The sequence below is a fragment of the Typopeltis vanoorti genome, chromosome 4, assembly GCF_054136105.1.
Source record: "Typopeltis vanoorti isolate ZY-2024b chromosome 4, IOZ_Tvanoo_1.0, whole genome shotgun sequence".
In the NCBI taxonomy this organism is placed as follows: domain Eukaryota; kingdom Metazoa; phylum Arthropoda; class Arachnida; order Uropygi; family Thelyphonidae; genus Typopeltis; species Typopeltis vanoorti.
This window is the reverse complement of record NC_143552.1, coordinates 91,400,259-91,422,547: the sequence shown is the minus strand read 5'-3', so window position 1 is coordinate 91,422,547 and position 22,289 is coordinate 91,400,259. Positions and strand designations below refer to the sequence as shown.

General features: G+C 34.9%; 1 protein-coding gene across 1 annotated transcript in view; it reads right to left on the bottom strand.

Moving 5' to 3' along the window:
- The window catches only part of LOC150107495 (uncharacterized), a 1,121,546-nt gene that overhangs the window by 1,056,212 nt on the left and 43,045 nt on the right, over positions 1-22,289 (bottom strand). The window contains exons 4-5 of the mRNA XM_090392112.1: positions 15,416-15,519; positions 15,172-15,291 (exon numbers count right to left, since the gene is read on the bottom strand). Of these exons, the coding sequence (XP_090248238.1) occupies positions 15,172-15,291; positions 15,416-15,519 (224 nt within the window). The remainder of the gene's footprint in view (positions 1-15,171; positions 15,292-15,415; positions 15,520-22,289) is intronic.

The following is a 22,289-nucleotide window of genomic DNA, read 5'->3' as shown; positions in this document are numbered from 1 at the left end:
CTGTTATGTGTAAAAATGGATAATTGACCTTTGATAGAATTTCCTACTTGATATAATGTTTTAACTTATTATGGGAGAATTAGAAATTTTAGTTGAGTATACTCATTCCCTAAAGTTAGTACAATTCTATGTTATAATTTTTTCATAAGGTGTAAATTGTCTGATTTTGTAATTAAATGTTTTTCTTTAGTATTAATTGATGACTTGCCTGATTGTCTTTCTACTGCACTGCTCATTAAGTTAGAACCAAGGTGGGTGGTAAAATTCAAGGGAGGCTACAACTGTGAAATGAATTCAGAATTTAACAAAAGTGCTAAAGAGATATTAGACGGTGTACAAAACTGAGTTCTAGTTCCTTGATTTTGCATTGTTCAATAGTCTAAGATTTAGAGTGGCACAGTATAATAAAAATTTTCTCTGAATCTAAATAGGAACTGGCACAGCTCTGAAACAAAGGAATTGGAACTATCCAATGACAATACCTTTGTCTTCAATCCACGTGCACTACTCTTAAGAAGGTTTAAAGGCCCAGATTAAATATTGAGACTGCATATGAATTAAAGTATTTTGCATCGAGCAAAGAACTTTTATTGAAATTAGGTTAAGGAAATTATGTGAAGGAATAAGTCAGGATTAAGATCATAAACCACGACATTAAAAGAGAAAAGAATAAATATTACAATGGTGCAGTTGACAGGATTTGATTCAGAGGCTTAAAGTACTAAATTAAGTGAATCAAAGTGAGCAGGTTATAGAGTAAATTGGGCAAGCTAAATATTAAGAAACTTTGACATTTATATATTGTGAAGGAGAAAGAAAGGAAGGTTCTAACTGATATATCATGATGGCTCTATCATCTAGTATGGGGAATGGATGATAGCGAATTCTTCAGGACGGTGAACCCACAACAGGTTTTTCTGCAATTTTCTGGGGAGGAGTCCGACAATGTTTTATCAGATTTTTTTCTTACGTCAAAGGCCTGAGAAAGTTGTCAAATTGTACCGATTTTGCTCAGAATCAAACTAACAGGAAAGGCAAAGAACTTCCTATATTCCTCCCCAATTCTGAAGGAAACCACACGAAATTTAAAGAAGTATTAATTTCACAATTCTCAAAATTAAGAAGCATTGGGCCAAATCTGTGGAAGCTGCATGGGAGCGTTCAGAAAGATAAAGAAAACGTGATAGAGTTTTATGACGTCTGTTAACTTTATTCAACAGTCTGAGTGTCTCCAGTGAGTATACACCTCATTTAGATTGGGCAGTATTCCAACAGTTTAGACAGGGATTAAAAAACAGAACTAAGAGAGTCAGCTTATAAAAAGCGAATAACAACTTTAGAGGAATGTTACAAAGCAGAAAGGACAGATGATTTGTCCCTCATCTTCCCTGAACCACATTAACATTATCGAAGAGAATAGTAATCCCGCAGGTAATGCTAGACTAGAGAAAGAGATTAAGAAGAAGAGCAGAACAAATAAGAACCAACGGAGTACTGAAGAGGATAGAGCAGTAAATTTTAATCAAATGTCTGATTACAAGAACAACTCCACCAAGGAGAAGAAAGAAATTGACATGGAGGATGTGCAATCCAGGATTAACCGAGAGGCAAAATGATTACAACAACCAGTGATGGATCGTCTTGATGCTGTATTACAACAGCTGGTGGCCATCTCGGTCAGATCCTCAGAGTCTCATATCCCTCAAGCAGAGGAGAAAATTAATGAAACAATAAGACAGGAGATTGAACGACAGATTCAGCCCATACTAAACTGCCTTGAGGAAACTATGCAGAAGATAGCAGACATGACTGAACAACAAAACAATGCCTTTCGACCACAGTCTTGATCAGGAAGAACGTAGGGAACCTCCTAAGTGTTTTAAATGTAACAGAGTTGGGCATACTGCCCAAAATTGCACTTCTAACAGGAGACCCTACTGGAATAACAACCAGAATCAACATATAGATAAGTTCCTTGTGAGGGTGGCAGAAGAGATAAGGGTCATAACAAACTGAGAAAGTCTAAGATGATAATCCGAGAAAATATTCAAGGATTTCCTTGTGACCTTCTAATAGACACTGGGTGTAATGCCTCCATCAATGAGGAGTATTACCAGGCTATACGATGTAGGACCAGGAAGGGCATTACTCGGCTGAAGAGACCAGTCAACTATCAACACGCTCTAATTCAATTTGCATTGCATATAAAAAAATTCATGCAAAGATCTATCTACCAGAGTTTGGGTTGTGCGCTTGGCAAGAGCTGTTAGTTCTTCTCACATCTCCCAGCTCGAGCTCGCAAATAATTCTGGGAACTGACTTTTTGGAAAAATATCAGTTCTCTTGTGATTTCTCCAGAGGTGATGTATCCCTAATGGGCAAAAAGAGGCATGCCGGAAGGAACAAATGGTCTGAATATGATATCAGGAAATGTAGTATAGAGAACAACACAAGTAACGTGGAGCCTTCTAATGTGGAATTGAGAATAGTAAACAATGATCAAGGTGAGCCTCAAGGCAATCCCAAAGTAAGTGGTCAACCAGAGACTTGCAAAACCACAAGTATGAAATTAGACATAGATCCATGCAACTCAGTAATAGAAATTAAAGATGGAGATCCAAGTGCGATTGGAGCAAACTATATTGAAGTGATTAATGACTATAAAGAATTAGATATGGGAGCAAGGTGGAACACATTCTCGCCACATTTAAAAAAAAAAAAAAAAAAAAAAAAAATCACTACTGTCATTTCGAATACGTTCAGAAGAAACATCAACAAAAGGTACAACATTCAAGAAAAGGAACTGGGAAGTCACAAACACAGGAGTTAGTGGAAATACTGACAGCCTGACAGAAGTAGGCAACCCCCCCCTCCCCAGAAAATACATGGGAATGACCAATAAAACAAAAAAAATTTTTTTTAAAGGGAGAATGAGCCTTTATTAAATTCTGAATGAAACTGAAATTAAATCCATTTATGTTTCATTCAAATTTAACATGCAATAACATTCCCGGGGACAATATTGGTATATCAGAAGAAATAAAGCTAATTGTAATTTATAAGAAACATTAGTAATTTGAGTAAAACTTGTCTATACATTATGTTGTAAATAATTATTATAAATTTTCTAATGTTTAAACTATGTGGATTTTGTGCAAATACTTGTGTACTGAAGGGAGAAAGATAATCGGATTAGATAGTGTATGCCTGAAACTAAACATGTGCACCAAGTAGGATGTGTATGCGGATTCCCTCCGTAAAGCATGCTAGGGGAGAGTGTGGTGCTAGGTACTGAAAAAAGTAAGGTGTCGTGGGAAAAGGAAGAGAGCAGGATGACATAGAGAGGAACCATCGGGCACGTGATTTAAAAAGCATAGAGACGTTAGTTCCTGGCTTTTTTTTCTCTTCCCCCTGAAGTGGAGTGGTCATCTAGATAGAGGTAGTTGAAGCACGCTGAAGTGTCTATGGAAAATTCGCCGGTCAACGAGTAGCCCAGCAGAACGGAGTCCCCAATCACCACGGAGATTGATAAGCCATGCCGAACTAGTCTACCTGAGAGCGGCGAGCCAGACTCACCTTTTGGTGGAGAAGTGTCTAGTCCCGAGTCCATCGGTCGAATAGTGCAGATGAAATCAATTAAGAGAAGGATCAAGGAAAACAAAGTTCTGTCGAGATGTGTGTGAAGGTCGAATAATTCCCCAGCCTTTGGTAATGTAGAATTTGATCTGTTATATAATTGTGTTCAGGGGAACAACCTGTAATTGTAAAAAGGACTTTAGATTTATAATGTTTCGATTAATGAAAGGACTTTAGACATTATGCTAAAGGAAGTAGTGGAACTTTAAGTTTTGGATGGAAGAATTGTGTGAAAGCTTGTTGAGATAATATTGTTATTGATAAATGAATAATCTTTAGAACTGTTATGTGTAAAAATGGATAATTGACCTTTGATAGAATTTCCTACTTGATATAATGTTTTAACTTATTACGGGAGAATTAGAAATTTTAGTTGAGTATACTCATTCCCTAAAGTTAGTACAATTCTATGTCATAATTTTTTCATAAGGTGTAAATTGTCTGATTTTGTAACTAAACGTTTTTCTTTAGTATTAATTGATGACTTGCCTGATTGTCTTTCTACTGCACTGCTCATTAAGTTAGACCCAAGGTGGGTGGTAAAATTCAAGGGAGGCTACGACTGTGAAATGAATTTTAGTTATTTGATGAATTTAGAATTTAACAAAAGTACTTAAGAGATATTAGACGGTGTACAAAACTGAGTTCTAGTTCCTTGATTTTGCATTGTTCAATAGTCTAAGATTTAGAGTGGCACAGTATAATAAAATTTTCTCTGAATCTGAATAGGAACTGGCACAGCTCTGAAACAAAGGAATTGGAACTATCCAATGACAATACCTTTGTCTTCAATCCATGTGCACTACTCTTAAGAAGGTTTAAAGGCCCAGATTAAATATTGAGACTGCATAGGAATTAAAGTATTTTGCATCGAGCAAAGAACTTTTATTGAAATTAGGTTAAGGAAATTATGTGAGGAAATAAGTCAGGATTAAGATCATAAACCACGACATTAAAAGAGAAAAGAATAAATATTACACTTTGGCTGCAAATAACAAAGATCTGCTATATAATCCAATATCTTGTATGGTGTGTGTGTGTATGTGTGTGTGTGTGTGTGTGTGTAGGTGGGGGAAATAAAATGCCATGAAAGTGGCTAAAAAGTGTGATATTATTGAGTTCTCTGACAAACAATATTTTACTGGAATAACACCCTGTGGCCTTATTGCCAATGTTTTAAACACACCATGTTGTCAGGACCATTTACATAATGAACCATTTACAAGATATGTGATTATAGGAAAGGAAAACTGTTATTTGGTTCTTTTGCTGTGGTGAAATGTAGTTTTGGATCAAGGCTATATATAATCATCTCAAAAATGTATCTTGGCCAGGAGGTCAAAAATCAATGTGCTGTATTGGGCATTTTGTTCTCTAAGTATTATCTGTTCATATAGAAAGCTGGGGGGGGGGGGGGGATCTGATGCAGTTGCATCTAGTTGTTGGTATACTTTTCTCACATATGTAAATTAACCAAAATGACCAGTTAACTATAATTCATGAATAGTATGGGGGATTAATATTTAATCATATCAAAGGCCTCATTTGGTGGTACATTAGTAAAAATTAGGTCCACTAATTAGTAGATATGAGTTTAATCACACATTGTAAAACTATCACCTGCTTAATGCACCACCTGCTCAAGTGGCTTGAGAGAATTCCACATCTGATCTCCGAACATGGTTTCCAGATTATTTTCAATGGTACATGTATAATAGGTTTAGCTTTTATTAATGTGTTATACAAATAATGTACCTGCTGAATTTCTGTTCAAGACATAGACTAGTTATTACCAACACCATGTTCCAACACAAATTCACATGCAGAAAAAAAAATGCAAGAAATAACTAAAGTCCAAGATATATATATATATATATATATATATATATATATATATATATTTATTGCTGGCCTGGTTTGGCTGAGTGGTTAGTGTATCCACTTTGATGAGTCCTTGGACTCCTAGAGGTGTCAAGTAATAATAATAATAATAATAATAAATATATATATATATATATATATATATATATATATATATATATATATATATATATACAGGGTGTTCGGGATAAATTTGACATATTTATAATTAATTATATTTTTCCGTAAGTTACATGTATTAACACACACTTCTCTTCATTTAAAAGTTTGGACCCTTCTTCATTCATATACAAGATGTCAGAAAGGATGGATAGCTGGAACCCACCTGAATCATGGAAGAGAATAACTTGTATCATGATGATTCGTGCCCGCCATCAAAATAAGGATATTACGACTGCTGCCCAATGCTCCCTGAATACAGTAAAAACAATCAGGCATGAACTAGAGACTTGCAATGGTGACTACGAGGATGTAGCAAGAAGAAAGATCCCTAGCAGACGATCTGATTGCGTTCGTACAGCAGAATTCCTCGCAAATCTGCAGGAACAGGTGTTGAAGAACCCTGGCATTGGAATTCGGGCTTTGTTCGTGGAGTTGCTAACTGTAGTCAAGCCCTGGATAACAAGGGTAGCCAATGGTAGGCCGTATGTATGGCAGCAGGATTCGGCCCCTTGCCACACCTCTGGGAAAAGTCAAAAATGGTTGTCTGAAAATTTCTACGACTTCACCAGTCCAAATGTTTGGCCTCCAAACTCCCCAGACCTTAACCCCATGGATTATTTTGTATGGGGCGCAGTTGAAAAAGACACCAATCGCACTTCCAGTAATACAAAAGCCCAGTTAATGGATAAAATTAAAACAGTTTTTGCGGCCCTTCCCAGGGAGACTGTAGCATCAGCTTGTTCGAGGTTCCGAAGCAGAATTGAAGCTGTGATCGATGCTAATGGTGGTTATTTTGAGTAAATCTTGTTGATAGTATTGTAATTAACTCTGCCTGTAATGTTTTTTTTGTCAATTCATTAAATTTAATAGATACAAAGAAGATTTTCTTTTTCCTTACGAAACTGTCAAATTTATCCCGAACACCCTGTATATATATATAAAGAGAGAGAATTGGAAATTGAAAATAATCATTATTTAGTTTTGAGCAGGATAAAATTGAATTTCTTATTAAAAAGAAGAGTGTGTAAGAAAGTTTTAAAATTAATCAAAGTTGAGCAGCTTCAGAGGTGAACTGTAGACTCAAATACACAAACATTATTCTAGAAAAAAATGAGAGTTTGGAAAAAAGTGCCAAACCTTGGAGATTCAGTAGCAAATCTTGAAGAAAATATTGATTGATCTCATTATAAGATTTAATAGAATAAATACAGCACATATAAATAATTATATGTGTTCAATCAAGCCTATATTTCATCTCAGTCACGAAGATATTGTCAGGGAAACAATATTAAAATTGCACAAAACAATAAGTGCATAAAATTTGACTGAAAGTTCAGAGTCTTATGAGAAGCCTTAGCTATTGGATGGGTTGCCTAAAAATTAGTTTCCCAAATCTTGGGAAGTTTAATATAATCATATTTATTAAGATTAGGTTGGATTTTTAAATCTGCTGTTGATTCTAAAAAAGTCTTTCAAACTTCTATTTGTTATTTTGAAGCATACTGTGGTCATCAATGCTAGTGGATATAACTGTAAAATGAATGTATTGCTCAGAGACTGCACTATTTATAAACCAGTGGATTATGATCCAACCAATTCTCAAAGAAAACATTAAAAAGGCTTCATAAAATGTCACATCTTGGCCTCCTGAAATAGTTAAAAAAAACTCAAACCTCCCTCCCTCCCCTTCAGATATATGGATTGGCATAAATTCATAATTTATTTTGATCATCTATTAATGCAGATGGAGCTATTCTCCTGCAGTTTATAGTGCACGTAATATCATGTGCTTTCAATTAAATTGTTGTCTTTTTAGAGTTTTCCTATGACATTATTGACAATGGCTATGAAACTTAGCCAAAAATTTTACAAATAAATATTAAATGTAAGTGATTCTGGTATCAATATTTTTTAATAAATTCATAAACCCAATAACTCTCTCCATCCCACAGTAGATGCTATTGACTTCCCTTTCTTTTAAGTTAGCCAAACAGTTAGCTGTATCCTTAACCCCACTCACACGTAATTCTACATCCTATATTAAAAATTAGACTCATTTCAAATCTTTAATCTAAAATTTACTTTTAATTTTACCATTCATTCTGGCTACTTCACTTAGAAAGATACTATTTATAAACAGATTGAGGGTACAGCCACCTCTCTCCCCACCCTCTAACGAATTATTATATGCAGCATTTTGAAAACATGCTCTTGATACTACTATTCTCAAAACCTTCTATCTGGCTAAGATAGAAGATAATGATGATGCTCTATTTGGACAGATGGCTCAGACACAACTCCTTCCTCCTCCATCTCAACAGACAGTAATGTTGTTATTATTATTATTATTATTATTAAGAGAGACCTCCAGGGAGTCAGGAACTCATCAAGGGAGGCCATACAGTTCACACTTGTTCTTGAATTCATTCATGCTACTTGCACACACAACATTCAACGACAATAAATTCGACAAACACACCACTCTATGAGAGAAAAATGTAGTCCTCTTGATACTACTATTCTCAAAACCTTCTATCTGGCTAAGATAGAAGATAATGATGATGCTCTATTTGGACAGATGGCTCAGACACAACTCCTTCCTCCTCCATCTCAACAGACAGTAATGTTGTTATTATTATTATTATTATTATTATTATTAAGAGAGACCTCCAGGGAGTCAGGAACTCATCAAGGGAGGCCATACAGTTCACACTTGTTCTTGAATTCATTCATGCTACTTGCACACACAACATTCAACGACAATAAATTCCACAAACACACCACTCTATGAGAGAAAAATGTAGTCCTCAACCCACCCACCCCTTCATGAGAGCATTCATTCTCAACTTCCAAGGATGCCCTCACATTCTTTCTCCAACCCTCGTAAAATGAAAAATTCCATTTAATGAAATTCTATAGAACCCTTTCAGAAGTTTGTAACTCTCAATCGTATTACACCTCTTTCTCCTGTTTGCTAGTGTCTGCACCCACAAATTCTTAATTTGACTCCATAATCAGTATTCCACATGATGTACTTTTCAATACTCTCCTTTGTACTCTCTCCACTATATCAGCATGACCATGGAAACTAGGAGACCAGGCCTATATGCAATAGTCCAAGTGAGGTCTTATCAAGGCCTTGTAAAGAGGCAAAATGACTTCCTTATCTTTACATGGCAAGGTTCATTTCAGCATTGCAAGTGTTCTCTGAGTTATATTTACCATTTTTGCTATATGAACTTTCAACTGTCTACTAAAACTTCAAGATCCCTAGCCTGATTAGTTTCTTCTAGCATAATCCCACCAATATAATACCTTATCTACCAAAGAGTATGACTTACATTTATTAACATTGAACTGATAGCCATTTTCACATCTCCACAATTCTAAATTGCAAATCATTTGGCAAATACTGCATAGCAGAAGCACTACTGATTACCCCAAGTATCTTTCAATCATCATCAGCCAACAGCTGTATTTAGCATGTCAAATGCTTCCTAATGTCATCGTCAGATTCCTGACATATGCTGTCTAGAGATGTACAGGATATGATAGTACTACATGAAAAACTTACATCATTACTAACTTCCTATCTACAATTTTCCTCCAAATCAATCTGTTACCTGTCAAGACTCCAATATTATCAGATCTTATATTTCTCTCTTTTAAGGCACTTTTTACTGTATCAATCCACGTATACCTTGGTCTTCCTGTGGGTCTTTATCCTGCTAACTTGACAGAGAACACTTGTTTTGCTAATCTTACTTCTCCCATTCTGTTTAAGTGACCATACCACCAATTAGCTCTGAAATTAGTTCTGCTAACACATTCCTAGATACTAACAATGTTAAGTTCTCTCCTAATATCCTCATTTTTAATATGATATTGTCATTGATGCCGTCTGTTCATGCTCCTAATCTTTCTCAGGATTCTCATATCTGTGGTCTCCTGTCTTTGTTGAAGTGTTTTATTTCTAGCCCAGCTCCAAATCCATAAGTTAAAATTATTATTATTATTATCCCAAGACATCATGGAGTCATGAGGACCTCCCAGATGACCAAAACAGATTTGGTCATCTGGGAGGTCCTTTTATCACACACACACACACACAGCTCATCATACTGTGCCTTGAACAAATTCAAACTCCTTGCAGACACCACACTCTCAGGCAAGGCATTCCAATCATTCACAACTCTGCATGAAAAAACCTGCCCCTCACTCCCCTTACTCACACCCTCTTTATACAGTTTCCAGGTATGACATCTAGATCTCCCCCGATCCCCCACTATTTTCTGTAGAACTTCTCCAGCATTGATCCTATAACAACTCTTTATCAACTCATAGGTCTCTATCATATCTCCCCCCTTCCTCCTGTCCACCAGACTCTGCAAATTACATCTTCTCAATCTTTCCTCATACTCAACATTCCAGAGGTCAGAAACTACCTTAGTCAGTTGCCTTTGGACCCTTTCCAACATCTCTTCATCCTTCTGAAAGCCAGGTGACCAAATCTGGGCACAATAGTCCATGTGTGGACTATTGTGCCCACATGGACTATTGTGCCCAATAGTCCATGTGTGGCCTAATCAAAGCCTTATACAACGGAACAAGAATCTCCCTACTTCTACATGTCAGTGTCCTCCGCATCATTCCCAGAAGCCTTTGTGTTGTCTTCACAATTTTGGCTATGTGTCCCCTAAATTTCAGATCCTTATCCACTATTACCCCCAGATCTCTTATTTCTTCCATCTCCAACAATATATCCTAACCAACCATAAAGTCTGCATCCCATCTTTGTTTTCCAAATTTTAAAACCTTACATTTTGCAACATTGAACTCACATCTCCATTTCCGTGCCCAATCTCTCAATTTATTCAAGTCTTCTTGTAAGGCTACAACATCTTTACTACTCTTCATGGTTCGTCCCAACTTTGCATCAAGTGCAAACAACTGAATATCTCCATCCAAATCTTCACCTATATCGTTAAACAAGTTAAACAGTAATGGTCCCAAAACAGACCCCTGAGGCACTCCACTAGTGACTTTCCTTTTCCTGGATATCGCTACCCCTCATACACAACTTATTGATACCTATCAGATAGCCAGTCTCCAATCCAATGCACAAATCTAATCTTCAACCCCATCTGCTCTAGTTTGACTATCAATTTATCATGAGGTACTCTATCAAAAGCCTTTGAGAAATCTAAGTATATTACTGTGTATCCTTCTCCTCTGTCCAAGGAAGTAGTCACTTTATTGTAATAGGTAAGTAGATTACTAAAACATGACTTCCCTTTAGCAAATCCATGCTGTCCATCAAATATAATACCATTGTTGTCAACCCAACTCTGGATCCTAGTTATCACAAGCTTCTCCAACAACTTAACCACAATACCTGACACACAGATAGGCCTATAGTTTGATGCTTGAGTTCGATCACCTCCTTTATGAAGTGGCACAATCTCGCCCTCCTTAGGGACTTGACCGAGTGCAAGACTCATATTAAAAAAATATGTCAAGACAGGTGTCAACTCCCTGGCACATTCCTTCAGAATATGTGGTGATATATTATCAAGTCCCATGGCCTTATTAACATCTAGTTTACTCAACTCCCCATACACTTCTTGCTCAATTACAGCCAGTCTCTCCTCTCCATCATCTACTGCTCTCAATTTCTCCATGAAGTCACATTCATAAGATTGAAAGACTTTTATGAATTGATTTAAAACTGATAAAATTTATTTAAACATGGTCGCATTACAGTTAATTTAGTGTTTTGACTAATTTCTCTCTTATTCCATAAAAATTTAGTCAGTTGACTTCCTACCATACAGGCTTTGTTGATTCTGTTGTCTATTTCCATATTTAATTTACCATCTTCACTAAAAATCATGCCTAAGTAGCTGAAATGTCTATAGGTTCTCCATTCACAATGCAGTTGGCATTTTTAATGCTTCTGCCTATTTCGTTGTCTGTCTTGTTATTGCTGACCTTCATATCATATCTATTATAAATGTTATTCAATTTATTGAGGAAATCTTGCAGACTTGTAGCAGATTTATTTAGAAGTATAACATCATCCACATAAAGCAAAGAACTGAGATTAACATCTCCAATTTTGATATCAGGTTTAATACCACTTTCCTCCATAACATGATCCATATAGATAATGAATAACAGAGGGGATAATGTACATCCTTGTCTGACATCAGATTCAACATTAAATCTGGTGTGAGACAAGGATGTACATTATCCCCTCTGTTATTCATTATCTATATGGATCACATTATGAAGGAAAGTGGTATTAAACATGATATCAGAATTGGAGATGTTAATGTCAGCTCTTTGCTTTATGCGGACGATGTTATACTAAATAAATCCACTACAAGTTTGCAAGATTCCCTGACTTAATTAAATAACTGTTGTAATAGATATATGGTATGAGGGTCAGCAATAAAAGGATAAAGACAATGAAAATAGGTAGAATCGTTGAAAATGTCAACTGTGTTGTGAACAGAGAACCTGTGGAATAAGTAAAACATTTCAACTACTTAGGCATGATTTTTAGTAAAGCTGGTAAATTAAATATGGAAATAGACAACAGAATCAACAAAGCTGGTGGGAAGTCAATTGAATAAATTCATATGGAATAAGAAAGAAATTAGTCGGAATACTAAATTAGCTGTATACAAGACAGTGTTCAAATCAGTTTTAACTTATGGATCTGAGAGCTGGGTCAGAAGTAAAACACTTGACCAAAGACTAGAGACCGCAGATATGAGAATCCTGAGAAAGATTATAGGTGTGAACAGATGGCATCAATGGCAATATCATATTAAAAACGAGGATATTAGGAAAGAACTTGACATTGTCAGCATCCAGGAATGCGTTAGCAGAGCTAATCTCAGGTGGTATGGTCACTTAAACAGAATGGGCGAAGAAAGATTAGCAAAACAAGTGTTCTCTGCCAGGTTGGCAGCAAAACGACCCAGAGGAAGACCAAGATATAGGTGGATTGATACGGTACAAAGTGCCTTAGACGATAGAAATATAAGATCTGATAATGTTGGAGTCTTGACAAGTAACAGACTGATTTGGAGGAAAATTGTAGATAGGACGTTAGTAATGATGTAATTTTTTTCATGTAGTACTATCATATCCTGTACACCCCTTGAGGGTACATGGCAGGAATTTGATGATGATGATGATCTTTTTTCCTACTTGAACTTCCATTAACCACAGTACTGGTGCACAACAGTGTGAAAAATCTTACTGTGGGATCATCATTAAAAGAGAGAGGGAGAGAGAAAGGGAAACAGAGAGAGGTTAATTTTAATTTCCTTCTTTACTTTTAGACAAAGTAAATACATGTTCTCTACTTTTTAAAAAGTAGAGAACATGATCCACCCCTTCCTTATTAGTCTGCATTTTTTTAAATGAATCCCACCCATAAAGGTTGTAAATCTGCAGAACATTAGTTTTCTCAATGAGCTAATGGTTACATAATCCAGAAACCCTGCTATGGAGAAAACATCTAACTTTTTCAAAACACTTTAGGCCTCCATTAAGCAGGGTGGGTGTCTCACAGAGTGCAATAACCCACAGCCTGATGACAAACAGAGATAATATTCCCTAGAGATGGCTGGCAGTAAATCAGTCAGAATATATCGATTGCATCATTCTTCTATTAAATGAGCTGAGTATTAATTCAGAATCCAACTGTTGATTATTGTTGTTGTTGTTAATACTATGACTTATGGATATAATGATTATTATTGAATCCTTAATTTGCTGTATTGAATACTTATTTTTGCAATATGTTTACAATTACTGTTATAAATATGTTGTGATTAGCACTTTTACTTGGATCCCTAATTCCATTAGGTTGTCACAGTTTCACATTTGTTGGTTCTTGAAAAATGAGTAATCTAGTTTTTATTCAGCCCTCAAATAACCAGAATAACCCTTAACCAGCAAAGTGATTTTTACAGTATGATCAGATATCACCATTACTGTTCTCACTTGATTTCTTAAATTCCAGATTATATCTAAGCTTTTTTTCTTTCTATTAAAAATATCTTACGGAGCCAGCTCGATTTAATTTTTGAACATTTTCAAATTTATAGAAAAATGTAAAGTATGCATTTTTAAAGTAAGACAATTCATAAAGTGAGCAGTATTTCTTTCAACATGCTATCCTTTGTCAATTGAAAAAATAATTGAGTTCTTCTCGAGATATAAGCCAAAATCTACATATAGTCTACAACTTTTCCATTATCAAAAATCTGCACTGAAAGTAAACAACAGGCATCACACTTTATGTGGACATACTAATTTCATAAGTAACATTAATTTTATTAAATCAACTAGTTTTGTAGATTGTTTTAGTCTGCTCCGTTAAAATTAAGTTTATAAAATACACTTTTAAAAAAGGATCATTCGCAAAGTAAAGCCCATTTATAATGGTTTTTACCTTTTGAATGATTTTTAAATTATCAGACTGGTTAAGTAAGTGGATAGTGTCTCAGCTGTTCAATATACAAGCAAGGGGTTTAAATCCCACTGCAGGCATGGATGTTTGTGGATATCTTTATGTGATAGATGAATTGCTTGGTGGGAGACTATACTGGACAATTCTTCTGCCACTTAAAGACATCTATAAACATCCATACCTGCAGTGGGATTTGAACCTATTTTCTGTAAGTAGGAGATCTAGAAATTCTGCTCTGGAGATTGATATTTTCCCTCTAAGAGCAGGGTTTCTGGATTATCTAACTCATACCTCAATAGTACTAATATATAACAGGAACATAACCTTTGGTGGACAAGAGTGATATAAAAAATAAAAAAAAAATCAGTATAATAATTTGTCTTCATATGAATATCATTGTTGATCTAGACAACATGCTGCCTTTTGTATCCCAGCTCTGCTAACTAAATCAAACTGCTTTATTAGAGCAGACCATATATTATTCAGTATTAAGCATTGGTTCCTGTTGCACTGGGGTGGGTAGGAGAATAAATAATTTCCTAATTCTTCCTTCTATCTGTGGGCTATTATGAGATGCGATCATTTTGTGTGCTTTACAAAATTTATACATTAACTTTTATATGTAAATTATTATTATTACCAAAAATTTTGTAGAGTTCCATTGATTCGCAGAAGACCACTACATACTCCACCCATAATTGTATTTTTATTTGTTAATTGTGTTCACCAGCCAGTTTGCTTTTTGTGAAAGAATCCCATGGGAAAAATGGTACTATTTCTATGTGAGACCATGTACTGATTTTAGTGTCTGGTCTCATATAGAGTACTCCATTTTAGTTGAAAGGCCTCTCCTAAAGGTTCATCAAATCATACACAAAATAGAATCCAGGTGTTTTCAAATAAATAAGATATGTTGTACAGCACTTCTGTCCTATAAAGGACCTAACATTAAAAGAATAATAAAAAAAAAGACAAATATTGTTAATAAAGGTTTTAATTACCTTCAGTTCCAGGAGTGTATTAGGAAATGTACGATCCTTAAGCATTGTTATTGCTTCCCTCATCCAAAAAAGAAGACTAGAAGAAAATTCCTTATATTCCTCTACTTTTCGAAGCTTTTCCTAGATGAAACATTAAGATGATAATTTTAAAAAAATTATTTGATTAAAATAACTGCTAATATTAAACATCAAGAGATGGTATCGTCTTTATTTATGTTGAAAAAAAAATTGACAGAAAACTTACATCATCAGCAAATGGATGCTGACTTGGAGGATCTGGAAACACATTGTAGAGTGAAGAGATGTAAGTAATGAGAGATTTTTCATCAGGTTCAGGAGTATCCACATCTGTAACATGTGAAGTACATGTTACTGATAATCAAAATAACTACATTCTTAATTCTTCATAATGATTTACCATCTATATCAATGCATGTAAGAAAATTTACTGAAATTTTAAACAATGCAAATCAATAATAGTGCATTAAATATATGACATTATTGAAATAATTATGTTTGAGAAATGAGAGATTTAATGGAATACAATATTCATTTTCTTTTAATTATGTGAATTCCAACTTTCAAAAGATTGCAAACCTATCACAAGGAGATCTATAATGATGAATGGATAATTGGAAAATTCTGATCCAGAAAGTGCTAGCCACTTAACCAGGCCAGTCATAATATGAAGTTTAATCAAAAACTTTGCAGCTCACTTTTTAAATATGTAATTTAAAAATACTACTTTGATCATCCAATCATGCAGTTACAACAAATCTTTTATCAACTTTATTTCTAAATTTAGTATGTGTTTATAATTCTGAGGAATGGTTTGTAAGGTAGATGAAGATCCTCCAAGGAATACAATTCATAATTGTAGAAGTATATTTAATTCTGCTTGATATATGGAACTACTTGAAGAAGGTTGTATAACAGTTCATTAAAAAAATCAGTCGGCATCAGAAGGTTAAAAGTTTTAAAAAAGGAATCTAAGAAGGTTTTTTTTTTTTTTTTTTTTTTGAACAGGATCATCAAAATTAAAGTACCCCTATTTAAGACTTTGTGGAGACTATCCAGTGATCTAAATGCTGCAAAACTTTGCAGGAATACATTGTGTGTCATGCAGAAGTGATATCTAAGAGATAGAGAGAGAAATGTAGTTCCAAAATTCACCATCAGGGGCACTGTAAACACCAGATGCATGGAATTTGTATATTATGCAATTCAGCAGGAGCTAGGAGGGTTTAAAAAAAGATGGACAAGGGATTTTTCCCTTCATTCTGGTTGTTAATACCATCCACACAGTAGCGTAGCTAGAGCTTTTGCTTATAATAAAATTAGTTTAATCCTTTATCCAAGTGTGAGCAAACAAAGTTTGCGCCTGAAGTATCTTCAGGACTAGGGTAAAGTGATACAACACCAGGGCAACTCGTTGCAAAGGTGGAGAAAGTTACCAACACTCCTAACTCAGTATCTCCTATAATGCAAAACACATCTCCTTGCGGATATGTCTAATGTTATGCATTAAAGGAAGGGCCACTACCCAGACTAGTTTCGACCTTTATTGAGGTCTCTTCAGTGGGAGCCAGGCCCTAGTGGAAATACCAGGCAGAAGCATTAGCAGGTCATCTCTACCTATAGGAGTTGCCAAATGGTGTGCCACCCTTTTTTAATAAATTACTCTGGATTTAGAGAAAGATGTTGAAAGTTTATTTTTTCACTTGGTTAGAGTATAATAAAATTAGTTTAATCCTTTATCCAAGTGTGAGCAAACAAAGTTTGCGCCTGAAGTATCTTCAGGACTAGGGTAAAGTGATACAACACCAGGGCAACTCGTTGCAAAGGTGGAGAAAGTTACCAACACTCCTAACTCAGTATCTCCTATAATGCAAAACACATCTCCTTGCGGATATGTCTAATGTTATGCATTAAAGGATTAAAGGATTGTTGTATCACTTTACCCTAGTCCTGAAGATACTTCAGGCGCAAACTTTGTTTGCTCACACTTGGATAAAGGATTAAACTAATTTTATTATACTCTAACCAAGTGAAAAAATAAACTTTCAACATCTTTCTCTAAATCCAGAGTAATTTATTAAAAAAGGGTGGCACACCATTTGGCAACTCCTATAGGTAGAGATGACCTGCTAATGCTTCTGCCTGGTATTTCCACTAGGGCCTGGCTCCCACTGAAGAGACCTCAATAAAGGTCGAAACTAGTCTGGGTAGTGGCCCTTCCTTTAATGCATAACATTAGACATATCCGCAAGGAGATGTGTTTTGCATTATAGGAGATACTGAGTTAGGAGTGTTGGTAACTTTCTCCACCTTTGCAACGAGTTGCCCTGGTGTTGTATCACTTTACCCTAGTCCTGAAGATACTTCAGGCGCAAACTTTGTTTGCTCACACTTGGATAAAGGATTAAACTAATTTTATTATACTCTAACCAAGTGAAAAAATAAACTTAGAGCTTTTGCTGCACGGGACAGTCCCTGAGTTTGACACCTTTCTCAAGACACACCAAAAATACCACAAAAAAGTCAAAAAGACATAGCATTTCTGACAATCTGAGGCTTAGTTACCATCACCGCTAATAAGACTGGCTGGCGTTTTCGCCTTAAACTCCCAAACGCACAGCAGTATGATAGATTTGTTTAAATCTAGACTCTAGACCAGGGGTGGGCAACTTGTGCATTTCTCATGTACCAACCGAAATTTTGGAAAACATATTATTTGGTGTCTTTTAAGTATTAAGAAGCCCTTTTCAAATAATCAAAAATCACACTAGAATGGTAAAATCAAAGAATATTGTAAGAGTGATTATTGTAAAGACTGAATGAATGTAAAAATTAGTGACAGAATTTTTACTTAAAAGTCCTTCTATCCTGTTGATAGCATGAATATTTTTTTATTTATACTTAAGTGTAATTCTAGCTATGGCAGCTAGAATTACAGTGTAAAGCCACACAATTTAAAGATGCAATTTTTAACATCAGCATAAGAGTCAACAATAATTCTAGTTTTATCTGTAAGGCTACTTCTGTTACGAGACTTAACAAAGTTCATCACTGAGAACAATGATTCACAAGAATATGTAGATGCAAAAATGGATAATAATGCTGTTGCAAGGGTTTTTAAACATACAAAAGCTTCGGGAATAGCATTCCAAGTTCTTAGTGCCTCTTTTTTCCACACTTCTCTCTGTTACTTAGGTCTCTAATCGCTCTTTTTCAATATTTTCCAAGTCAACACTCCAAGGTCAACAAATTTCTGCTTCCAAATTGAATTACTTTGAAAAATCGATCAACTGCATTTCAAAATCATCCATATTTATCCAGGAAAATATCTGCAAGTTTATTTGCAGATGTTTTCATGTCCTGTAGTTTGAGATTCAAATCATTTAAATGTTAGCAAAAATCTGCAAAAACATCAGTTTACAAACCCACACGATGTAATACATTTCTTTATAAGATATTTTTTTAATTAGTCAAAAAGATATTTATCTCATCCAGGCATTCAACAAATGGTTTCTGAACAAGATCTCAACTAAGCCAACGAACATTGTTGTACATTAGTAGTCCTTTGTACACCGAATCCACCTCATTCAATATATTCTGAAATTGTCTTTTATTCAAAGCAAGTGCAGAAATGTAATTAATAACCTTAGTTACTGTTTGCATCTTCTTGAAGTTCCTTTAGGCCAGTTTTTGCATAAATTCTCCTCATGTATGATGCAATGAAAACCTACTATGACCAACATGTTTTGCACAGATTTACAAATCCTGCTTCCTTACCAATTCATGCTGGGCTCACCATCTGTTGCGACGGATACCACTTTTGAAATATCAATTTGCCGTATAGATAATTCGTCTATAACTGCTTTACATATTTCAACCCCACTGGTATGCTTGGGTAGTGTTACAAGGTTAATCATCTCTTCGCATACTTTGTCATCCCTACAAAAATCGAGCAAAGATTGCCAGCCTAGCTGATGATATAATGTCTGTGCTCTTATCAACACAAATAGAAAATAACTTACATGAAGCCAACTATTTTGTTAATTGTTCTGCTTTATTCCTTTCCAAGTTAAGTATTCTATCCTTAATTGTTTTTTCTACTCTCAGACAAATCTTAAATGCACTGAATAATTTTTATCTTTTGATTGTCAAAAAGGAAAAGGAGCACATTCTTTTCATTTCAATATCTGTGTTTCTTTGCTGGTGGTTGTGAAAATTTGTAAAGAGAGGGAAGCAAATAAATAAGTATATAAGAAAGCAAATAAATAATTGCTTTCTTTATACAGCTTTTAACTTTAATGAAAATTGGATTATGAGATGTAAAAATGTGGACAGAGACATATAGACACTGACAAAAATTATAATTTGGACTCAGAAAATCTCATCATAATCACTCTTTGCTATACCAACTAAGTTTAAGCAAACCAAAATTAGTACAATTATGAGCTGACCTACACACATGCAAATGAAAGAGAAGGGTACGCATGCAATCTAATCACGTGCAGATAACACTTCATAATCCTGAATATTGATAACACATTTCATATAGCTTTAAAAATAACTTGCCTTATTTACTCGAATATAACTCATCCTCGCATATAACTTGCACCCCCATTTTACTTTACGAAAAAAGAAATTGAAAAGTTTCGGGTATACCTTGCACAGGGGAAAAAAAAAAGTTTAAAAACATTCAACATCAGGCGATAGTATCACACGTCCTCCCCAGTAGACAAAAGTGACTGCAGACGCAAGTAAAACAAGTCGTTTTATTGTATAAGGTACAGAACAGACATTTGCAGTCTGTATAATATCTATTTAAAAACTAGATGTGCGGGAGTCTTTCACCTGCTCAAACACAAAGCAGTAATAAAATTCAACCGTGTTAAAATTCGTAAACGTGTTAAAACTAAGAAATATATAGTGAATGTTGTTATGGCAGTTTCAGATATTGAATTCAGTTGAAGAGAATTAGCATTTCAATTCAAAAATTTTTGGCTTGCTTTTACCTTTGAGTAAAAGCAATCTTTTGTTAATACTGCACCAAACATATGCACGTCTCACAGCTGCTCTATTTTTACTGGCCTAGTAAAAATAAGAGCAGCTGTGGCATAGCTGTCTGTTTCGCGTTCTGTTTTCAATGACTAATGAGAAGTGCTTTCATTAGTCATTCGTGAAGGATTGTTCATTGAGTATCTCAAGTCTCGTAAATTACTGTTAAGTTTTGCTTGAAATAATGGGAAAGAAGATGACGCTATTTGGCTAGGATGTACACAAGGAAACAGCTCTCTAGGCAGGAAATAGAATAGCAATCGTGGTAAGAGACATATACGAGGATTTTACGAAAAAAACTGAAGACTTTAGTTTCAGAAAACCCCCACATATCTCGCACCAGGATTTTTAGCTTTAATTTTAAGGCGGGGGAGGGAAGTGCGAGTTATATTTAAGTAAATAGGATATATTTATGGCAAGTTAAAGAAAATTTGCTTTTATATCTAATAAGTTGAACATATTAATTGACAATAAATACTCCCAATCCATATTTTAATGACTTACAATTTAATAAAATTCAAATCCACATATATACACACTTTAGAAAATGGATACATTCTTTATGAAACATGAAAAGATATATCAAATGATGGTAAAGGAGTCATGCCACGTCTGGATACTTGACGAATGATGCAACAACTGAACTGGACGAAACTTGTACATCAGTATACTGCAGAAATAGATGGCTTGGAAATAGGATGTTTGTTTCTTATTTTCTTATTACTTATTATTACTAAAACAGTTCATAAGGTTTGCTTTTTTATTGCATTTTTATTTGGTATCACTGTACTTAATAAAATTGTATTATATTAAGTTAAAATATACAAGTCAGCAAAGATGTTGGATATGTATTTATTTATTTAATTATTTTTTAAGGTGAGCCCTGGGTGGCATGCCACGTTTGGCATGTGTGCCAAGGGTTGCCCACCCCCTGCTCTAGACTAACCGTACATAAACAATACAATATGTTTTCAACAGTTTCAATAATGACTCAAATGATATAAATGTGTAACAGATTAAAAAAAAAACTAATGATGAATCAGGCATTTTAGCATTTTTAGGATAAAAAAGGCTAAACATGCTAAACAAAATCATGCTTGTTAATTTTATACACTGCATAAATGCATCAAAAGGGTTAAGCAAAAATCCTGATATAATAGAGAAACACAGAGATATTATTACTACCAGGGACCCTAAAATCCTGACGATGGCCTTAGTTATAAGCAAAATTAGAAGAAGAAAAAAAATAAAAAATACGTTTCCGCAAATGTGTACCAACTGTGTGGTGCCCACTGCTGAAAAGCAGCCACCACAGTATAAGCAATAAACCAATCGCCTTGCCATGCATTTTATTGTTTTATTTTTAAGAATTTGAATTATAGTATGATAGGGAAATGTAACAGTTTTGTTATATTTATATTTTATTTATTTTAGTTGTAAGTATAGTTGTTAAAAACTAATTATTAATTAAGTAATAAAAATTACTAAGTTAACATAAATAAAAGAATCGTTGACAAATAAAATCGTGTCTCAGGTGAGACCCAAAAAAGTGCCACCCGGGGCAGATCGCCTCCCCCCCCCTGCTACACCACTGCATCCACAGTGATGGCACTAACCGTATCCCAATGGCTTTGCTCATGAGGTTGTACTACCAAAACAATTGCAATAATGTTGCTGCACTCTGCAAATTTTATCTCCACTATCTCCATGTGCTCTGCAATGAATGATTAGTTGTTTGAAGAAATGGGATCACTGGGATTTAGATCCCACAGAGGTTGCAAACCAATCAGTTCACAACAGTTCACAATCAGTGCCCAGAGGACATTGAAAGTCAACTGACATTTGCTTAAACATTCCTTGCTGAATGGAATTGGATGCTGTATGGCTGTGGATACAAGTGAATGAAATTGCTACTACCATTATGGAGAAGGCCATGAATAACAGCATTGGCTCCTGCAGTGCATGTGCTGTAACAAGACACATAAACATGCCTTACACACCTGTCTGGAAAATTCTACGGAAGATTCTGCATTTCTACCCATTCAAGATAA